This window comes from Phascolarctos cinereus, unplaced genomic scaffold (assembly GCF_003287225.1).
Source record: "Phascolarctos cinereus isolate Bilbo 61053 unplaced genomic scaffold, phaCin_HiC Scaffold_8;HRSCAF=390, whole genome shotgun sequence".
NCBI classification, from domain to species: Eukaryota; Metazoa; Chordata; class Mammalia; order Diprotodontia; family Phascolarctidae; genus Phascolarctos; species Phascolarctos cinereus.
This window is the reverse complement of record NW_027556291.1, coordinates 41,567,088-41,589,491: the sequence shown is the minus strand read 5'-3', so window position 1 is coordinate 41,589,491 and position 22,404 is coordinate 41,567,088. Positions and strand designations below refer to the sequence as shown.

General features: G+C 42.1%; 1 protein-coding gene across 1 annotated transcript in view; it reads left to right on the top strand.

The window, feature by feature from the left end:
* Window positions 1–2,643: 2,643 nt before the first annotated feature.
* LOC110196568 (integrator complex subunit 6-like) overlaps window positions 2,644–22,404 on the top strand; it is a 65,175-nt gene continuing 45,414 nt past the window's right edge. The window contains exons 1-2 of the mRNA XM_020969882.1: window positions 2,644–3,096; window positions 3,242–3,319. Of these exons, the coding sequence (XP_020825541.1) occupies window positions 2,986–3,096; window positions 3,242–3,319 (189 nt within the window). The 5' untranslated portion in view covers window positions 2,644–2,985. The remainder of the gene's footprint in view (window positions 3,097–3,241; window positions 3,320–22,404) is intronic.

Genomic DNA, 22,404 nt, shown 5'->3' with positions numbered 1-22,404 from the left:
TGGATTTGAACTCAGGTCCTCCTGACTCCAGGGCCAGTGCTCTATCCACTGCACCACCTAGCTGCCCCTAGCACACTTTTTAAAAAATGGGGCGTGTGTTATCTCTTTTTGAATTGGCTATAGCAGCTAGCTCAGTATTCATATTTACTTTAGGTGTACAATTAATACATTAGATTTCAGGCCATTTGAGGGCATGAGGTTCCTAGGACATCTTCCATAATATTCAAATTAGTTGGCCTGCCATGGGCAAGTCACTTTATCTCAAAGCCTCATTTTCTGTATCTGTAAAGCTGGAGTTCATATTACATTAGCAGAGAGGAAGTATGCCTAGTGAATGAAGTGCTATGTTCAGATTCTTCCTCCTACACAAGCTACTTTACTTTCCTATGCCTCAGGAAGCTCCTTAAGGACATATCTACTAAGTCCTAAAATGGGTTGGTGGAACCACTTCCCATACCAGGAGCTCTTTCTATGCTTCAGGAAATCACAGATCCTTCCTAATACCTGTAATGCCTACCTCAGTGGGTTGTTCTTTACTATATGTAAAGGGTATTGCATAGAAATGTTTGCTAATCTGTCCACTTCTGGGACCAGCCTCAGGAAAACTGGCTGCATGTGAAGGGTCTAATGGAAAAGTACTGGATCCAAGTTTAAGTCTGGGTTGTGCCATTTACTAACTGTGTGACTTTGGACAAGTCACTTCTCTTAGGGCCTTACCTTCCTCATTGGTAAAATAAGTGTTGGACAAGATGATCTCCAAGGTCCCTTCCAGCTGGAGGTCATCTTATCCAACACTCATTTTTCAGAGATGAAGGGGAATAGACCTTGTCCAAATTCACACAGCTAGTTTCTTCAGACTGGAATTTCAGTGAAGTCAGCAAACATGTTTTAAACTTACTATGTACCAAGTACTTTGCTAAGGGCTGGAGAAACAAAGAAAGGCAAAAACAGGCCTTGCTCTCAAGGTGCTCACAATATAAGGTGCGATACAACATGCAAAGAGCTATTAACAAGCAAGTCATATTACAAGGTAAATTGGAGGTAAACTCAGAGGGAAGGCACTTAACATTAAGGTGGACCAGGAGAGGCTTCTTGCAGAAGGTGAGATTTTAGCTAGGACTGAGGGAAGCCAGGGAAGCCAGGTGGTAGAGTTGAGGGGGGAGAGCATTCCAGGCAGGGGGCACAGCCAGTCTAAATGCTTGGAGTCTGGAGATGCAGTGTCTTGTACAATGGACAGCACAGAGTATGTGAAGGGAAGGGGTATATGAAGACTGGAAAGGTAGGAAGGGATCAAGTTATGAAGACTTTTTAAAGCCAAACAGAGGATTTTGTATTTGACCCCGAACTTTGGGAAGATCACTTTGATAGCTAAGTGAAGGATGGACTAAAGTGGGGAGAGAATTGAGGCAGGCTATATGGCAGTAGTCCAAGGGTGAGGTGATGAGGGCCTGTACCAGGGCAGTGGCAGTGTCAGGAGGTAGGAGGAGCTGGATAAGAGAGATTTTGGGAAGTTAGAATCTACAGGAGTTAGCAACAGATTGGATATGGATGGTGGGGAGGGGCAGGGCAACTCCTTGGGAAATGTCTTCTGGGGGTCAAAATACCATGCAACAGTAATTAAGCAGTACTTGAAACATATAATGAGGTCTTGGAAAATTGCTTATGAAGACACTTCAATGTACTTTTAGGAGGGATTCTCGGAGAGGGGTGTGTGTGTGTGTGTGTGTGTGTGTGTGTGTGTGAGAGAGAGAAGAGAGAGAGAGAGAGAGAGAGAGAGAGAGAGAGAGAGAGACTGCATGCCAGAAATCCAGGCACAAATGGAAATGAAGCTGAGGCTTCTGGTATGGCCTGGGGTTACTTAACTCTGCCTGTCCAACCCCAAAGAGTCTAACTGCTTTGGAGAAACCCAGCCCCAACATGACTACTAACCCCAGGCCTCTCAAAGGCCTTCTACTAAGCTCGCCCTAGGGAGTACCCTCGATGATGAAACCACAGTTCCTTGAAGGATTTAGGCAGGACAAAGGGGAGCCAGTCCCTTTTTTTTTTTTTTGGTGGGTGTGGGGGGGAGGTGCTTCAAGTGGGTTTTGTAAGTACAATTTGCATGCTGTGTTGACAGCAGCTCTCTGCCAACCACCCCACAAAGGGGAGAGAAATTCCAAAGCCCCCTCGTTAGTTTCTTGCCAGAGAACTCTTGCTTAGGAAAGGCCTTAAGTTTCCTCATATTAACTAGTGACCTGCTTGGCCCTATGCAGTTTTGTCCCGGGGGAGACTGCAGCCCCCACCCCCTCAATCCCCGCTGGGCACATTTGCTTGGGGCCAATTCGCTCCCTCCAACTCTTCCTTCTGAAAACTCATGTCAGAAGGGAGAAGAAAGTATTAGGCGAACCCCTATACCACCCCTTCCTCTTTCCCTGCCCTCCCTCCCTTCGATTCTCAGCCGGGGAGGGAGGGAAAGCTACGAGCATGTGCTCTGCCCCAGCCGAGGGCTCCTGGCTGGCCAGCCGTGTTCAGCCCTAGGAATGGCTGGAACCCCGAGGCCCCGCCCCCTTGTCCTACCCATAATTGAATACGCAAATTTGGAATCCCGGCGAGCCAATGGCAAGGGCCCTGACCACGTGACGCCCAGCCCCGCAGAAGTGAGCGCGTAAGAAGTTGGGCTGCTTGCAGTCGGGAGGCAGCGCTCCCGAGAGCAGTCGGAGCACTGCGAAGCAGCGCTTGCTGAGACTGCTGAAGGGGGAGTGGCGGCGGCCGAGAGGACGACGGAGAGCGGAGAGGAGAGAGAAGGGGGTGCCGGCAGCCGGGAGAGAGGGATCGCAGGGTGAAGGCGGCTGGGGGAACGTGGACGGTGCGGTGAGGAGAAGCTCAGGATAGACCTGGTCTCTCTGTCCTGTCCCGTGCCACGCGTGCCCCCTTCAGCCCAGGGAGCCCCTTCCCTGGTTCTGCACGTAGCCAGGCAGGCAGGGCTCCGGGGTCTCAGCAGCTAAGATGCCGATCCTGCTGTTCCTCCTAGACACGTCCGCTTCTATGAACCAGCGCACCGGGCTGGGTACCACCTATCTGGATACAGCGAAGAACGCGGTGGAGATTTTCCTGAAGGTAAGAGCTACCGGGACTTGGAGCATGGGGGGCGGTGGGGAGGCGCGGGTCGGCAGCCGGGGCAACGTGGAGCAACCCTGATAGGGGCGTGGCCGAGCCTGGGTTCCAGCTAACCACCGGGTGGTCCCTTACCCCCTTCCCTCAGCTCCGCTCACGGGACCCAGCCAGCCATGGAGACAGGTACATGCTGGTCACCTCCGAAGAGCCGCCCTACTGCATCAAGGTAAGCCAAAATTCGGGACGGGATGGAACGGGGCACCCTGCCGGGCCCTCCCACCAACCCCAATCCCTGCCCCTCCCCTCACCCCATTCCGCCCTGACCCATCCTAACAACCTGTCCCACCAGGGTCTGTTCCCCACTCCCCGGGGTAGAGAGAGGGACGCTGCGGGATGGAAAGAGACTAAACCAAGCTGGGGAGCGGGAATGTGTGCGGTGGGTCACTACTGCTTCTTAGATTGTCCCCTGTGTACCCGGGTGGGGGAATGGAAGGAAAGGACACAGTCCTCAGCTTGAACTAGATAGACCCTGCCTGGGAAATGGCAGACATTTATCTTTGGCAAGATGGGTGCTATGAGGTGGAAGGGTAGGGCGGGGTGAAATTGGGGTGGGGGGAGGCCCTGCCCGAAATGCTTTGGATACAGGAAACCAAATTCATGGCCTCTGTTCCTGATTTACCCTTCTTGACTTGCTATTCCACACCCTCTCCCTACAGCCTCGGTAGGCGTTGGTAGATCAGTCCCTCTTGCTGGGGCAACTCTTCGCGCCTCTTTCCCCCACCCCCCAACCCTAATTTTTAACTTATGCATCTAAGATCACGCCACTCATCCCATGGAGCTTCCAAGACTGAGTGTCTTTGGAACGACCAGGCATGCAACGAACCCAGAACACAGTGTAATTCTGCAAAGCCATGTACGGAGCAATGGGCGGGAAAGTGAGCAAGCTAGATGAGACCCAGGACAGGTCTGTATTCCCCGCGGGCGCTGTCCCGCCAGGCTGCATCCAGCAGACAAGTGCACAGAATCCTGGGATAGACAACATTCAGCAACAAGTATACTGTAACATAAGGCGTTCAATTACTGCAGGCAAATAATGGCTTCCAGGGTCAACCTAGTATACAGAAGGGCTGTGACCTTGCAATCTAAAGAGATGTTAGTTTGAACCCTTTTCAGTTTCAATTTTTCCTCTAAAATGCAGATAATAATTCCTTTAGGATCTCCCTTCCCCCCATAGAGAGTTTCTGTGAGAACCAAATGAGACTGTACAGAAAATATCATGTAAGTGTCAGCAATTATTATTAAGGGCCCTTTTCAGAAGAGAGCCTGAAAATGCTACTGGCAGTAATAGCTTACATTGATAAGGATTGTTCTCTGAAATGCTGTGCCCTTAGAATCTTAGGATGAGGCCACAGAACTGGAATCTACTGTGAATTTTCAGTCCAGAACATCCTGTTCCATCTGTCTACCTCCACCCCCAGCACTTCTGAGTTGGGAATGACCAGCGGTCTACTATTCTTGAAATGACTCTGAATTCACTTGTGTGGGGGGCCCTGATCATATAGTTCTTTGCTCATCCATATGTAGGCAAACTCAACTCTCTTCTCCTTCAATTTGTGGTATAGTCACTGCTTAGGCTGAAATCCTTTCTCTACTAGTCTTTCATCCCTGTCTACCTCAACCTACCTGAACCCAAGGTTCATACCCTTCTCTTCTCTTCTGATCCATTCTGTCCTCTGGAACCCCCACTGTTTTCAACCAATTCCCCTTTATCCTAGATCTCTTTACCTCATACTCTTTCCATATTTTAGAACAGAAATAAGGCTTCCTTCAGAAGCCATTCTATTCCTGGCAATCGTCTCCATTAAGGAGGTACTCTTTTTCTCGTGGCCCAAGACACTCTGGGCCAGGAAGAGGAGAGATGGGCTTATTCCTTGTTTCTCACAAACAAAAACAAAACTATTTTGAGGTTCCTTCTATCTGTTTTTGAGGTTCATTCTATCTGTCTGTGTTGCCAGGTCTGGAACCCCAAATGCTGTAGCCATCTCCCAGTTTTCCTTTCTTCCCCAACACCTGCCCTCAAATTTCAGGATTTTAAAATACATGGTGGTGTCCCTTCAAATATCCTGATGTGTCCCAGTTAATCAAGCTCCTGTTAAACTCACATTACTCTTCACTCCACCTTGGCCACATAGGGCTGGTTATCATACCTTTGATCTCATCAACATCCATATCTGTTCTGTTGATATGATTAAGAATTTTGAAATTCTGTCCTGATCTATACTTTCATCTCTCCCTTTACCTTACTCCTAAACCTATTCTGCCATCACTGTGACCTGTAGTCCCTTCAACATCCCATTCTGTCATCCGTGCTCCAAGCTTTCTTTCCTCCCTCCACAGCCTTAACTCTGATTTTGTTGTTTTGTTTTAAAGACTGGGTATGCCTATCTTACCCAGGCTAGAAATGCAGGGAGGGGCTACTTTACTTGTGGGCCTGATCTCCCTTGGATTGCCTTTAGAGCTTTGATCTGCTCCACATCAGAGGCTGGTTTGCCCTTCCTTAGGCAACCTAGTGCCCCATCCCTTTCCCACTCTTTCCCCTATCCCACTCCCAGGGGTTTGCCACATTCATTCAGAACTTGGTCTGGACACCTGATTGGCTTAGCCCACTGTATTTCCAGAGATGAGCCAGCACTCAGGTTCCCCAGGAGCTAGGATCGTGAGAGGGCCCACCACCCTCAAAGTTGACCTGTTCAATGTAAATTATCCTCTACTCTTAAATCCCTGGTCTCCTTGTTCTCAGTTCTTCTTTTCCCTGACCTCCCTTCAGTTTATCCCAGTGTTGACCATCCTCTTCTGGATACTCCTTCCTCTTAACTTGCATGCTGCTATTTTCTGTGTTCTCCTTCCCATCCCACCACTTCTGCATCTCCTTGGCTCAATCATCTTCCACCTTCCATCCGTTCAGTAGGGGTGGCTTGCAGTAGGCTCTGTCCTAGGCCCTCTTTTCTCTTTACCCTCTCTCTCTTAGTGATCTCATCATCCCATGTATTTAACCATTGGTTCCATGCAGGTGTGTGCCATATCTCAATGTCCAGCCCTTCTCCCCAACTCCAGCCTCACATCACAAGCTGCCTGCTGCACATCTCCCGTGATGGAACCATTAGAATCTGAAACTTGTGCCCAAGATGAAAGTCATTTTAACTTTCCTCCTTAAAACAACCACTCCTCCCAAATTCCCTATTTTTTCCTGAAGGTGCTCAGGTGTTTTTTTTCTTTTTTTTGCTAGTCAGTGGGGTAAAGTGACTTGTCCAGGGTCACACAGCTAGTAAGTGTCTGAGGCCAGATTTGAACTCAGGAAGATGAGTCTTCCTGACTTCAGTCCTGGCACACTATCCACCATGCCACCTAGCTGCCCTTATTCTATGCTATGTCTTAATAAAATAATAGAGATTTGGACTAGATGGCCTTTGAGGTCCCTTTCAGCTAACAATCTATGATCTTGTGATCACACTGCTTCACGGTTTTTTTAATGTTTCAAAGTAAGTTTTTATTGATATCTCTTTTAATATCACTGTAATTTTCTCCAGTATCCTTCCCTTTACTCCCTCACAAAGCCATCCCAGATAATAAATACTATGTTTATAAAAGACAAAAAAAAAACCAAGGAAAAAAATCAGCATAACTAATCAGTGCGTCAGAAAAAATCTACAAATATGTACGATGTGTAACAGTTGTGAACCTCCTACTGTTCTGAAGAAGTGGGGGAAGGTGTTCTCTCATCTCTTTTTTTGAGCTATGCTTTTGCTTTGTAATTTCACTTGATTTTCTTGTGTGTGTGGTTCTTTCCATTTATGTTGTTTTCCATTAATTTTTTGACTGCCCATTTCATTCTCTGTCAGTTCATGTAAATCTTCCCATTTTTTGTATTCATCACATTCATAGTTCCTTACAGCACAGTAATATTCTAATTACACTAACATACCATATTTTACATAGCCATTCCTCAATCAGTGGGCATCTACTTTGTTTCCAGCATTGCAAAAAGTGCTGCTATATATATTTGGTATATTTGAGGACTTTTTTCTTACCAGTGGCCTCCTTGGAATATAAGACTATTAGTGGAATCTCTGGGTCAGAGGATATGGGCATTTTAGTCACTTTATTTGCATAATTCCAAATTGATTTCCAAAATGGTTCTACTGATCCACAGCTCCACCAACAATGTGCTAGTGTGTTTCTCATCCCATAGTCCCTCTGACAAACAACAAAATTGGGTTTTAAGAACATGGTAGAGCAAACACCCTGACAGAGCTTTGTCCCTGGTAGGAATCAGTTTATAGCTACCAAGCTGGAAAGGGTTTCAGTCTAGGTCTAGTGATGGCCTGCACATGTCTTCTTCTGAGATCCAGCCTGGCTAGGTTCAGAGACACTCATCACTAGGTTTACTGTAGGGGGATAAATTTTGAGTCTGAGCAAGTCAAAGACCCTCTCAGTCAGGGAGTGAGTACCTACACTAAATATCCTTGAAGTACTGGAGATCCTTGGAGATAGCTTGGAATCAGAAAGATCTGAATTTAAATATGGCCTTGGACACTCACTAGCTGTGTATGAGATCCTGGGTAAGCCTCTTAACCTCTGTCTGCCTCAGTTTCCACATGTGTAAAATAGAAATAATAATAGCACCTACCTCCCAGGGTTTACATAAAGATCAGCTGAGATGGTATTTGTAAAAAGTGCTTAGCACAAGTGCACAGTGGAAAACAAAAGAAAACTTATGAGGAAGCAAAAAAAAAAAGACGGACAGCTCTGGACACAAGGTGTAGTATTTATTATATAGGCTTTGTTGAAATGGAAATGTATTGCTGTGTATTATGAATCCTCTCTTACATTGTGCTGTGCACATGGCAATGCTTTTTTTCTTTTTCTTATTTTGTATTTAAGTTTATGTTTCTTTTCTTATTGTGTATTCAAGTTTTAGTGTTTAAGTTTAAAATAAATTTTCTTAAGAAGTGCTTAGCACAGTGCCTGATACAAAGTAGGAGCTTTATAAATGCTTATTCCCTCCTTTCCCTCTCATTTGAAAGGTGCTTATTTTGTATATATTCAAGGTCACTTTGCCCTTTTAATTGGGCGCTATAACTGATACTGAGAATTAGTACTTAGCTGTGATCAATTATATTTTGTTTTGAGACTGAGTCTCCCCAATTTACCTAGGCTGGAAGTACAGGGGTTACTCTACTCATGGGCTCCATGCCACTACTGATGGAGCTCTATAGGGACTTTGGGCCTCCTAACTCTGTCCCTCCTTAGGCAGTCTGGTGATTCCTCCTCCATGTCATGGGTTCATTGTATTTGTGTCAAACTTAGTGTGGTTCTCCCCACTCCACCCCACTCAGCTTCAGTCCTGCCGAGGCTCTGACTTTGTAAGCTCCAATGATCCACCATTTTCAACCTCCCCAGGAGCAAGGATCATAGGCATGTGCTACCATGGCTGTGATAGACTTGGAATTTTTATTGTTGTTATTTTTGTTCATTCTGATCTGTGATATTCTTAATGCAAGGAACTCCCTTAACTTCTTCCATCAATCCAGAACGGCATCAGGGGTAATTAATTTGCATAGGATCACCCAGCTATCTGTCAGAGGTAGGACTTGAACCCAGCCCTCTTAACTCCAAGGGCAGCCCTCTTTCCACTACACTCTACTGCCTCTTGATCACTTTTGACCCGCAACTGTTTTAAGGAGTGAAAAAACCCATTAAACTGCCAAAAGATAATTTTATTTCAGAAACAATAGAATGAAACTAACATTTTGTAATTTGCAGCATAAATTGGCATTTTCATTGTTTTTTTTTTCTCCTTAAACCTCCTGCTCTACCTACCTGCTTTTACTCTAGTTTTTAAAAATGTTCTCCTCATTTGAAATTTTCTATTTAGGAAAAACATAGTAAGCAGGTACATTTCTGAGGGACTCCAGATTTCAAAGATGACAGCTTTAAAAAATGTATTTCCACCCAGCTAATGGATGGCTTCATAATTCTTCAAGACCAATATATTTTGCTTGTATAGAGATAGTTTTTTTTTTAAATGTTACTCTTTTTTGCTTGTCTTCTTCCCCATTGCCCTTCTCTTCTGTGTGCTTATATTCCCAGTCATTTGTTCTCTCTTTTGCTTCTGTGGAAAGACTCACCACCATAGATTCAAGTTTTTCTATTCTGCCAATTATTTCTGCCATAAATTCTGATCTCAAAATTCTTATTTCTTTCTTGAACCAATCAGAAACAGCCTTCTGTGGTTCTCTTGGGAATCTACAGGTTCCTTTGGCTTATTAGGTGTTGATTCAATTTCATTTGTCTTACATTATTTATTCAGACATGTTTCGACTTGTTTACATGCCTTGGTGGTCCTCTTCTCTTTTAATATCTTTCCTGTTGGGGGCAGCTAGGTGGCGCAGTGGATACAGCACCGGCCCTGAAGTCAGGAGGACCTGAGTTCAAATCTGGCCTCAGACCAAACACTTGATGCTTACTAGCTGTGTGACCCTGGGCAAGTCACTTAACCCCAATTGCCTAAAAGCAAAAAAAAAAAAAAATCTTTCCTGTTGATTTAAATGCTTGTGTTCAAGGTTCCTGAGTTTTATTCTTCCCAAAATCTTTGGTAATTTCAGTCTTTCCCCCTCATTTTCCCTTGTCACTCACTTTCTGACTCCTTCCCTTATGGTGGCAGATGCCCTCAGACCTGGACTGCAAAGCTGTCTGTCTTCTATACTGAGGGATTCACTTTTCACCAGCCTCAGTCCCTGCCTTAAGTGACTGGATGCCAGTTCCCTTTTTTCAGGCCTAGGATAGTCTTCCATATATGCTGATCCTTACCCCTGTTCCTTCTATTCTTTAGTCCTTTGGCTAAGTGTGGTTATAGCAATGTGCTGTAGCCCCAGGCAGAACAAACATCCTCTTTTGACTATGGCAACAGCAAGGAAATAGCTGAATGGATCTCAGAGCACAAGCCTATGAGTCAGGTTTTGAGTTAGGGGCTAGTAGGGAGGGAGGTGCTGCTGAGTTAGCCTTTATGGATTAGGGATTAGCCTTCTTTCATCACATTGTTACTTTATTAAACTTTTTGGTACCAGGATAGCTGCAATTACTTGACTTATACATAATTCTTTTTTTTTTTTTGAGAATTTTGAGAGTTTGGGAGAATTAAAAAAATGTCTAGTCTGCTATCTTGTTGGTCACATGACCCATAAATTAGCTTGGGACTTCTTATTTACCTCTACATCCTTTACTTATTACTAGTTACAGATATACTTGGATCATTTTAATGTGGCATATGTGACTTCATCTAAATAATAACTAGGAAAAAAGATATATTCACATGGAGGGATAATGTGGTACAGTGGAAGGAGAGCTAAATTTGGGAATCACAGGCTCTGAGTGTGAACCTAAGCTCTGCCACTTAATACCTGTGTCATCTTGGGTAAGTCATTTCATCTCTCTGTGCCTCAGTTTCCTCATGTCTAAAATGAGGAGGTTGGTTTGGGGGACTTCCAAGTTCCCTTCCATCTTGATCCAAGGTCCTGATCCCAACCTGTATCCTGTTCAACTCCTACCTGTCCTTTAGAGACACCCCTTTCAGTGTTCCCTTGTCTTTCTTGGCCCCCTCCCCCCATTCAACAATTCTCCTCTAATGCAGGGTATCCCCCAAGTGAAGTTTTAAGCTGTTAGGTCTTGGGGGATACCCTGTATATTGTGCTCTGGATCTTTTTTCCGAAATCAGTTTGATTAATTATGTTTTGTTTTGACACCAGTCACATACCGTCAAATGACTTCTACCCATGGCCCTACTAGTCACCCCCTAATTGATCAATGTTTAACACTGGGAGAGGGATTTTAGAGAATGACCAGTCCAACCTTCTCATTTCATAGAGGAATAAACAGTCCCAGAGAGGGAGAGGAATCTACCCATGGCTGCGCAGGGAGGAGTATCAGGGTCAGGATTCAAACCTAGGTGCTCTAGCTCTAGAACCAGGACTCTCGTCACTGCCCTGTACTGCCTTCTTTTGGGAGTCTCCTAGGGAGAGAAGCCTTAACTAAACATCCATAGTCCCCCAGTGCCTGGCACAGTGGGTGCTCAATAGATATTTCTTTCTTGATACTAGAATTGGACCCTGCAGGAACAATACTTTTAAAAGAACTGCTTTATATTTATCCTATGCACATCTGAGTCTAATAACCAACTTTAAAAATACCACAGATAGTATTTTTATAGTTCTAGAAAGGGAGGTGGAATTTTTGGTGGAAAAAAAAATGGAGAGTTCAACCTTTAGTCACATCATCATGGCACAGGAAGAAGTTAACTAGAGTTTGATTGTATTCTTGTACCCATCGTATTTGTATGTTTGAGGTATGGATAACAGGACATGCTCTTGTTACTTCCCTGTTAGGAACTGATAATTTTCATGGCTTGTTCTTTATAGTTCCCCATATTTCTTTAGTATCAAGTCAGTGTTCTTTCTCATTTGGAAAGTCCAAGAGCAGCAGTGTGCTTTGGCAGCTAGAGAGGAGTGGTCCTGTGTTCAGGAAGACTTGGGTTCAGATCTCACCTCTGACACTTAAGATTATTGACACATGTTGCGTGAGTCTCCTCTTAAGTAAGACATTAAGTTATGAATGGGGTTGTGAAATCCAGGCCCTTAATACAAGTCCCTCAAGTCAACCTATGAGGCTTATTAATTTAAGAAAAGAAGCTTTGAGTTCTTTCTGAACTTTTAAAAATTGTACTTCAGGCCACAGGCCATAATAGCATCCTGTTTCTAAGCTTTTATTTGTCAATTTTATTGAGAAATATTTCCCCAAGGTGCTTTGTGACCATTCTCTGAGTATCTCCAATCTAGAAGGGCTGATGTTTGAGAACATGGGGTGGATTTTTCTTACTCAAAGTTGAGTGAAAGTCTTTTACTTGCTGATAACTCCAAGCCACAAGTATTGGCTTTTGGTCAGACTGATTCCCAAGTAGACCCTTCTCCAGTTGGCAGCAGATATATCTACTCTAAATTTCACTGCTCATTGAAACCTGAGGTCCCTTCCATCATATCCTGTTATCTGGTTTAATGGAATGTGTAGCCCAGTCTTAGTAAAGTAATGTGCAGTATGGTTTTCTGTTCATTTACTCCAGGTTCTGAGCAGTATTCTTTATCCATTAAGAAACAGAACTTCACATTTCCCAGGTCTCAATTTATATAGCCAGCTCTAAACATTGAAAAAGGCATTTTCTTTGATCAATTTTTCCCCTCCTAGAAAAATATTTTCTGTTGGCATTGAAGTAGGTGTAAATGTTGCAGAAGATAGTTTTTGTCTGAGTACTGCCCCAGCATCTTTGGAGTGAAATAGGTACATGATACAGCATGACAGTAATTCTTCACAGGAAAAGTCCTTGCAAGTGGAATTTTCCTGGAAGTAGGTAGTTTTGAAAACATGATGTGCCTGGCTTCCCTGAAGTACTAGGTAGTATTTTGCCACATACCCTGTTGTGCAGGGAAAAATGGTCTTCAAGAACAACCGGTCTCATCAGTCCACTTATTTGCAGTCAGCTTTGGTATGGACTGAAACCTTAAAGCATTACATAAATGTTAGCTATTATAGGTAGTAGACATAGAGGCCCAGCTCCAACCAGTCCATAAGAATGATTGAAAGTTAGCACACCAAAGCATTAACCAGAGCTCTGGAAGGCTCTGCTTATCCATATTTGATAGGCAAACACATGTGTCTGAAATTTGTGCAAACAGCTTCTCCTTGTGTAAGAGATCTTGTTCAATCCCAATTATACTGACCTGATCAGCAAGCCCTTTTTCAGAGAGAGGGTAAAAGTCCACTGTCAACTCATCCCTGTCTGAATTAATTTAATATCCTAAATTAGAGGGCTGTTGGTTCCAGATCCTGATACTGAAGATTAGGCAAATAACCCATTGGCCTTTATTGCTTGAACAAAGGCATAGAATGAGTGAACGAATGAAGCATTTATTAAATACTTACTATGTGCAAAGCATGTCTGCTGCCAATCTAAGAAGGGCCTAGTTGGGAATTGGTATGAACCAAAGCCAATATTGGTGGCTTGGAGTTATCAGCTAGCAAGTTATCATCTGAGCCCTGGGGTTACCAATAGAAAAGTGAACATTTATCAGATTTGCCAGTGACACAAAGTTGGAATCCAAAGTCAGGGTGCCAAAAGCTCTTGACAGGCTAGAATATTGGGCCGAGTCTACTGTGATGTAATTTAATAGGGGTAAATGTGTAGAGTCTTGGATTTGTGCTCAAAAAATCAACTTCAAAAGCCTGGGAAGAAGTCGCCTTGACAAAGATTTGGAATTTTAGTAGATGGCTGGCTCAGTAGGAGTCAACAGTGTGACAGAGCAACCCCAAAAGGCTAAGCTGATCTTAGGCACCATGAAGAGAAGCTTACCTTCCAGGCAGAAGGAGGTGACTGACGGTCCTTCTACACTCTGCCCTCTGCAGACCTCAGCTGGAGTCTTAGGTTCACTTCTTGATGGCAGAGATGAGGAATGATGTTGGTGAGTTTGAGAACATCCAGAGGGCAGCCAGCATAGTGAAGGACCTTGAGTCAGTGTCGTATGAGGCTTGGTTGAAGGAACTAGGGACACTTAGCCTGGAGAAGAAACAGCTAGGAGAGAGATAGAGCTACCTGTCTGCTGGTATTTGAAGGGCTACCCTCCGGAAGAGTGACTAGCCTTATCCTGCTTGGCCCCGGAGGGCAGTACAGGAAGTGCTTGGGAGAAAGTTCAAATACCCATTTGAGGTCAGGAAACACTTCCTAATAATCAGTGAAGTAGCGGGTTTGGAGAATATGTTACATGATGTGCTGGATAAGGGAACTAAACTCAATCAAGCACTTAAGTGAAACACATGCAAACATGGCCTTTTGTGCTACTCTTTTGGAATGTATGAATGACCGAGCTAATGATGAAGAGGCTCCTTTTCCAATGTGTGTTTGGAACTTCGAATACATTTTCCTATAGAAAGAAAAAAAAACATTTAAGTGCTTACTATACGCCAGAGCCTCTGCTAAATACTAAGACAAAATTGAGTCAGTACCTGCCCTCAAAGAGCTTATAGTCTAGTAAATGCTGGCAGGCAATTGTGAATAGTATAGTACAGAGGCTATGTATTAAATGAAACTTACTATATTATCACAAATGTGAAATGTTCTACTCTTAACTCCCTGAGGTAGATCTATTCTTAAGTCAGGCCGCAAAAGTAGATTCAACTCATAAGGTAACTGGACCCCTGAGAGCAGCACAATGTGGGCTTAAGTCCTGCCTCCAACAGCCCGAGCCATGTGAACTTGCCAAGTGGCTTAAGCTCTCAGTTAAGGAGCATGGGATTGGAGCAGAGATATGGAGGGAACAGGGACTGCTGGGACAGCCAGCATGGGGACTTGGGAGCAGGGAGGATTAGAAGTTGAAGACTTGCCTGTATTCTTCCTCCTGAGAGATTTTGTTCTTGCTGTCCTAGAAATCATTTCCAGAGGGAGAAACTTATCTCCTGAGGTTCTTATCCATATGAACAAATTGATAGGGCTGTCAAACAGGATGAGTTGATAACTTTAGTTTCTGTGGTTTCTATGAACACTATTCTAGTTTGTATTGAAAGCTAGTTTGATTCCTTTGACTAGTTGGGTTGGACATGGATTTTCTTATGCTAAGTAAGGATGATAGAATTCAACTCACTGTTGCCGTTCTTAGTTTTGTTTTTGTTGACATTTAATTTTAATTTTTTTTTCTCAAACATGTAAACAAAAATTTTTAATGATTTAAAAAATTTTGAATTTCAAATTCTCTCCCTCTTTCCCTACCCTCCCCCCTCCTTGAGAAGGCAAGCACTTTGATATAGATTATACAGGTGCAGACATGCAAAACATTTCCACATTAGCCACAGTTACGAAAGAAAAAAGACCAACCCCCCCCACAAGAATAATAAAGAAAACAAAAAAAGTCTGCTTCAATTTGCATTCAGACCCCTTCAGTTCTTTCTCTGGAGGTGGATAGCAATTTTTGCCGTAAGTCCTTTGGAATTGTTTTAGATCATTGTATTGTTGAGAATAGCTAAGTCGTTCAGAGTTGATCATTGTACAGTACTGCTATTACTGTGGACAGTGTTCTGTTTCTGATCATTTCACTTTGCACCAGTTTTATGTAAATCTTCCCAGCTTTTTCTGAAGGCAGCCTGCTCATTATTTCTTATAGCACAACAGTATTCCTTCACAATCACATATGACAACTTGTTCAGCTGTTCCCCAGTTGAAGGGCATCCTCTCAGTTTCCAATTCTTTGCCACCACAAAAAGAGCTGCTATAGGGGCAGCTAGGTGACACAGTGGATAGAGCCCCGGCCCTGAAGTCAGGAGGACCTGAGTTCCAATCTGGCCTCAGACCAAACACTTGACACTAGCTGTGTGACCCCGGGCAAGTCACTTAACCCCAATTGCCTAAAAAAACAAAAACAGGAAAAAAAAAGCTGCTATAAATATTTTTGTACACAAAGGTCCTTTTCTTTCTTTCTTTGATCTCTGTAGGGTACAGATATAATAGTGGCATTGCTGGGTCAAAGGGCATGAATAGTTTTATAGCCCTTTGGGCATAGTTCCAAATTGTTCTCCAGAATGGTTAGACTAGCACAACTCCACCAACACTGCTGTCAGTTCATATCCCTTCTAATATTTGTCATTTTCCTTTTGTCATGTTAAGCAATCTGAAAGATGTGAGATGGTACCTCATAGTTGTTTTAATTTGCATTTCTCTAATCAGTAGTGACTTAGAGCATTTTTTCATGTGACTATAGATAGTTTTGATTTCTTTTGAAAACTGCCTGTTCATATCCTTTGACTATTTGTCAGTTGGGGAATGACTTATATTCTTATACATTTGACTCAGTTCTCTGTATAGTTGAGAAATGAAGCCTTTATCAGAGAAAGTTGCTATAAAAATTTTCCCCCAGTTTCCTGCTTCCTTTATAGTCTTGGCTGAATTGATTTTGTTTGTGCAAAAACCTTTTAATTTAATGTAATCAAAATTATCCATTTTATATTCTGTAATGCTTCTCTCTTATTTGGTCATAACATTCTTCCCTTTTCCCTAAATCTGACAGGTAAAATATTCCATGCTCCCCTAATTTGCTTATGGTATCACCCTTTATGTCTAAATCATGTACCCATTTTGACCTTACCTTGGAATGAATACGTGTGAAATGTTGGTCTATACCTAGTTTCTGCTAAAGTATTTTCCAGTTTTCCCAGCAACTTTTGTCAAATAGTGATTTCTTGTCCTAAAGTTTTGGAGCTTTGAGTTTGTCAAACACTAGATTACTATAGTCATTTACTACTGTGTATTGTGTATCTAATCTATTCCACTGGTCCACCATTCTATTTCTTAGCCAGTACCAGATTGTTTTGATGATTACCACTTTGTAATACAGTTTGAGATCTGGTACTGCTAAGCTACCTTCGTTCACGTTTTTTTAATTGATTCCCTTGATATTTTTGACCTTTTCTTCTTCCCGATGTATTTTGTTGCTATTCTTTCTAGCTCTGTAAAATGATTTTTGGGTAATTTGATTGGTAGGTCACTGAATAAGTAAATGAATTTAGGTTGAATTGTCGTTTTTATCATAGTGGATATGCCTACTCCTGAGCAGTTGATATTTCTCCAATTGTTTAGATCTGACTCTGTTTGTGTGAAAAGTGTTTTGTAATTATGTTCATATAGTTCCTGGGTTTGTCTTGGCAGGTAGACTCCCAAACATTTTATATTGTCTGCAGTTATTTTAACTGGAATTTCTCTTTCTATCTCTTCCTGCTGGATTTTGTTGGTGATATATAAAAATGTTGATGATTTATGTGGGTTTATTTTATATCCTGCAACTTTGCTGAAGTTATTAATTTTTTCAACTAGTTTTTTTAGATTTTCTAGGATTTTCAAAGTATACCATCATATCACCTGCAAAGAGTGATAGTTTTGTTTCCTTACTGCCTACTCTAACTTCTTCAATTTCTTTTTCTTGTCTTATTGCTATAGTTAGCATTTCTAGAACAATATTGGTGATAATGGGCATCCTTGCTTCACAGACCCTGATCTTATTGGAAATGGAAAGGCTTCTTCTAGCTTGTCTCCATTACAGATAATACTTGATGGTTTTTGATAGATACTACTTATCATTTTAAGGAAAGCTTCATTTATTCCTATGCTTTCTAGTGTTTTACTAAGAATGACTGTTGTGTTTTATCAAAAGCTTTTTCTGCCTCTACTGAGATAATCATATGATTTTTGTTGGTTTTGTTATTGATATGATAAATTACACTGATAGCTTTCCTAATATTGAACTAGCCCTGAATTCCTGGTATAAATCCCACGTGGTCATAGTATATGATCTTTGTGATATATTGCTGTAATCTCCTTGCTAGCATTTTATTTAAAATTTTTGCTTCACTATTCATTAGGGAAATTGGTCTATAGTTTCCTTTCTCTGTTTTTGCTTTTTCTGGTTTAGGTATCAATACCATATTTGTGTTATAAAAGGAATTTGGTAGGACTCCTTCTTGGCTTATTTTTTCCAAATAAATTATATAGTATTGGAATTAATTGTTCTTTAAATGTTTGGTAGAATTCACTTGTAAATCCATTTGGTCCTGATGCTTTTTTTTTTTTTAGGAAGCTCATTTATGGACTGTTCAATTTCTTTTCTTAAAATTAGGCTAATTTAGATATTCTATTTCATTTTCTATTGATCTGTGCAATTTATATTATTGTAAATATTCATCCATTTTACTTACATTGTTAAATTTATTAGCATATAATTGGGCAAAATAGCTCCTAATAATTGCTTTAATTTCATCTTTATTGGTAGTGAATTCACCTTTTTCATTTTTGATACCGGTAATTTGGTTTTCTTTCTTTTTTTAAATTAAATTAACCAATGGTTTATTTTATTGTTTTTTTTTCTAAAACTAACTCCTAGTTTTATTTATTAGTTCAATGATTTTATTACTTTCAATTTTATTAATATTCCCTTTGATTTCCAGTTTGTTGTATAATTGGGGATTTTTAGTTTGTTCTTTTTGTAGTGTTTTTAGTTGCATGCCCAATTCATTGATTTACTCTTTCTCTGTTTTATTGATGTAAGCATTTAGAGATATACATTTTTCCTTAAATACTGCTTTGGCCGTGTTTCATAAATTTTGGTATGTTGTCTCATTGATGTCATTCTCTTTAATGAAATTATTTATTGTTTCTCTGATTTGTTCTTTGACCCACTCATTTTTTAGGATGATTATTTAGTTTCCAATTAATTTTTAATCGATGTTTCCATAGCCATTTATTGAATGTAATTTTTATTGCATTATGGTCTGAAAAGGATGCATTTAATATCTTTGCTTTTCTGTATTTGATTGTGAGGTTTTATGCCCTAAATACATGATCAGTTTTTGTGAAGTTCCTATGTACAACTAAAGAAAAGGTATATGCCTTTCTATTCCCATTCAGTTTTCTGTAGAGGTCTATTATATCTAACTTTTCTAAAATTCTATACATCTCCTTAACTTCTTTCTTGTTTATTTTATGGTTAGATTTATCTAGTTCTGAGAGAGGAAAAGTTGAGGTCCCCCACTAGTATAGTTTTACTGTGTATTTCCTCCTGTAGTTGATTTAACTTTTCCTTCAAGAATTTGGATGCTATGCCATTTGGTGCATATATGTTTAGAATTGATATTACATCATTGTCTCAGGTATCCTTTAGCAAAATGTAGTTTCCTTGCTTTTCTCTTTTAATTAGATCTATTTTTGCTTTTGCTTTGCCTGAGATCATGATTGCCAATTCTGCTTTTTTTTCTTAAACTTCAGCTGAAGCGTGATACATTCTGCTTCAGCCCCTTATTTTTACTCTATGTGTCTTTCTGTTTCAAGTGTGTTTCTTGTAAACAACATATTGTTGGATTCTGGTTTTTAATTCATTCTGCTGTCTGCTTCCATTTTTATGGGTGAGTTCATCCCCATTCACAGTTAAGATTAAGTATTTCCCTCCATCCTGTTTTTTTCTTCTGCTTATCCTTCTCTCCCCCTCTGTCTCTCACACTCTTGCTCTCTTGCTTTTTACCTTGTCCCTTCTCAGTCTGTCTGTTTGACTTCTGACCACTACATCCCTTAATCCACACTCCCTTCTATCAGCCCCATTTCCTTTCTCTTATCTTTCCCCTCCTTCTTCCTTGTAGGGTAAGATAGATTTCTATACACAACTGGGTGTATATGTTATTCCTTCTTTGAACCAATTCTGATGACATTAAGGTTCAAGCATTGCCCTTCCTCCATTTTCCCTTCTTAACCTGCTTTTAAATTTTATTGTTGTCTTTTGTATTTACGGTAGTCATTTTCCTATTTGCCACTCATACTTCCCCCCACCCCCATGCACACACATGCACACGTACTCCTTGAAGAAGAGTAGTTAAGCAAACCTGACAGACAAAATGACTGTGTCTGACAGAGTATGTCCAATTTTGTACCCTAGGCCCCCCATCTCTACCAAGAAGAGAGGGAAAGAAGTGTGTTTTCTTTGTCTGCTCTCTAGGACAAGGTTGCTCATTGTACTTAATCTGAGTTCACCTGCCTTTAAGAGGCATCGGAACTGGGAGTGCACTGGAAAGAGCTGGGTTTGGAGTCAGTGCCTAAGTTTGAATCTCAGCTTTGTCACATACTTGTGTGCCTTTGAGTAATTAAACTCACCAAACATTTATTAAGTCTCTGGGCCTCAGTTTACTATATTATTAAAATGATGGAGTTGTATTAGATCTACTTCTTAAGGTCCCTTCTGGCTCTAAATCTATTACTCTAGTCACTGTGGGTATTATTTTTCTGGTTCTTCTTTCTTCACTGCATCAGTTCATACAGGTCTCCTAGATTTCTTTTAATTCTCTTGCCCAATTCGGAATTTGAATTACAATAGGAACCTCACAAAGCAATACAACTGAGACACTTCTATAGCAACTTCTCAAAACTAGATATAAAAAGGGAGCAATGTTTTCTACACTATTTAGCATCATTTAAAATGTAAGAAAGAAGAGAGCTTTGTTTCGTTCCTGACTTCTGAAGGCTTTTGGGAAAAGCACTCCCCATTTTGTTCTCATTGTCTCTATCTCTATCTCTCTCCCCTTCCTCTCCCTCCCTCTCTTTCTCTTCCTGCCCTTTCTCCCCCCGTTCCTTTTTGTCTGTCTGTTTCTGTCTCTTCCTTTTTCTCCCTCTCTCTTCCTCCCTGTCTCTCCCTCCAAACCTCACTGCCTGTCTCTCCCTTCCTCCTTTTCTTTCTCTTTCTCCTCTCTCTCTCTCCCCATTTTTCTCTTCTTCCTTCTATCTCTCTCCTCCCTCCTCCCCTCTCTCTGTCTCTCTATCCCTCCCTTTCTCTCCTTTCACTCGTATTTCCTCCCCACTCCATCTTTCTTTTGCTCCCTCCCTTTCTCTTCCTTTCCTTCCCTATTTCTCTCTCCCCTCCCTCCCTCTCTTTGTCTCTGTCTCTCTCTCTCTTCCGTCTCTCTTTATCCCTCTTCCTTCCCTCCTTCCTTCTCTTACTCTGTTTCTTCCCCCCTCCCCCCATCTGTTTGTCTTTCCCTCCCTCTCACCCCTCTTTCCTGTCCCTCTCTCTGTCTCTTATCTCTATTTGTTTGTCTCTTCTCTCCCTCCTTTTCTCCCTCTCTCTTCCTGTCTCTCCCTCCAAACCTCACTGCCTGTCTCTCCCTTCCTCCTCTTCTTTTTCTCTTTCTCTCTTTCTCCTCTCTCCCCATTTTTCTCTTCTTCCTTCTATCTCCCCTCCCTCCTCCCCTCTCTCTGTCTCTCTATCCCTCTTTCTCTCCTTTCACTCTTATTCCCTCCCTCACTCCATCTTTCTTTTGCTCCCTCCCTTTCTCTTCCTTTCTTTCCCTGTCTATTCCTCTCTCCCCTCCCTCCCTCTCTTTGTCTCTGTCTCTCTCTCTCTCTTCCGTCTCTCTCTTTTTTTATCTCTCTTCCTTCCCTCCTTCCTTCTCTTACTCTGTTTCTTCCCCCTCCCCTCATCTGTTTGTCTTTCCCTCCCTCTCACCCCTCATTCCTGTCCCTCTCTCTGTCTCTTATCTCTCTTTGTCTCTTCTCTCCCTCCCCCCTCTCTCTTTCACCCTTTCTCTGTCCCTCCCTCCTCTTTCTGTATCTTTCTGTCTCTGTCTCGCTCCCTCTCTGTGTGTCTCTCTCTCTTTCTCTCTCTGTTGCTCTTTCTCCTTCTATCCTACTCCTTCCCTTCTCTCTCTCCCTCTCCCACACTCTTTTCCTTTCTCTCTCTGTCTCTGACTTCCTTTCTCTCTCTCTCTCTCTCTCTCTTCTCTCTCTCTCTCTCTCTCTCTCTCTCATAGTTCAGTAGTTTTCAGTCATATCTGACTCTTTTTGACCCCATTTGGAGTTTTCTTGGCAAAGATACTGAAGTGGTTTGCCATTTCCTTTTCTAGCTCATTTTACATATGAGGAACTGAGGCAAACAGGGTGAAGTGACTTGCCTAGAGTCATGCAGCTAGTAAGTGTTTGAGTTCAAATTTGAATTCAGGTCTTCCTGATTCCAGGCCTGGCATTCTATCCACTGTACTGCCTAGCTTCCTAGATAGGGAGATATATATTTAAATATTTATATATATATATATGTATGTATGTATGTATATATTCCCCCTCCCCCATTTCTATCTTGTCACTGTCTCCCTCCCTCCCCTCTGTCTCTCTCTCTCTCTTCCTCTCTCTATCCACCCTCTCTTTTCCTTCTTCCTGCTCTGCTCCATTCCCCCTTATCTGTCTATCTCTTTCTCTCTTTTTCTCTCTCTCTTCCTCTCTCCCTCTGTCTCTCCCTCCCTGTCTGTTTCTCTCTTTCCCTTCCTCCCTCTCCTTATCTCTCCTCCCTACTCTTGTATTTTTCCTTCTTTTCTCTCCCTCTTTCTCTACTTCTCTGTCTCTCTCCCTCTTCTCTGTCTTTCTCTTTCCCTTCCTCTCTCCGTCCCTCTCCCTGTATCTCTCCCTTCTCTCTCTCTCTCTCTCTTTTTCTTTCTTTGTTTCTCCATCTCTGTCTTTCCCCCTTCTCTGTCTCTCTCCCCTTTTGTATGGCTCTGTTGCTAGGGGCAGCTTTTCCTTGTGTTGAGCTGAAATCTGCCTCCCTGAGCCTTCTAATTGCTTATTCTAATTGTATCGTTGCTCCTGATTTCCCTCCCAGGTAGAACAAAGTTAGTTCCTCTTCCATGTGAAAGCCCTTCAGG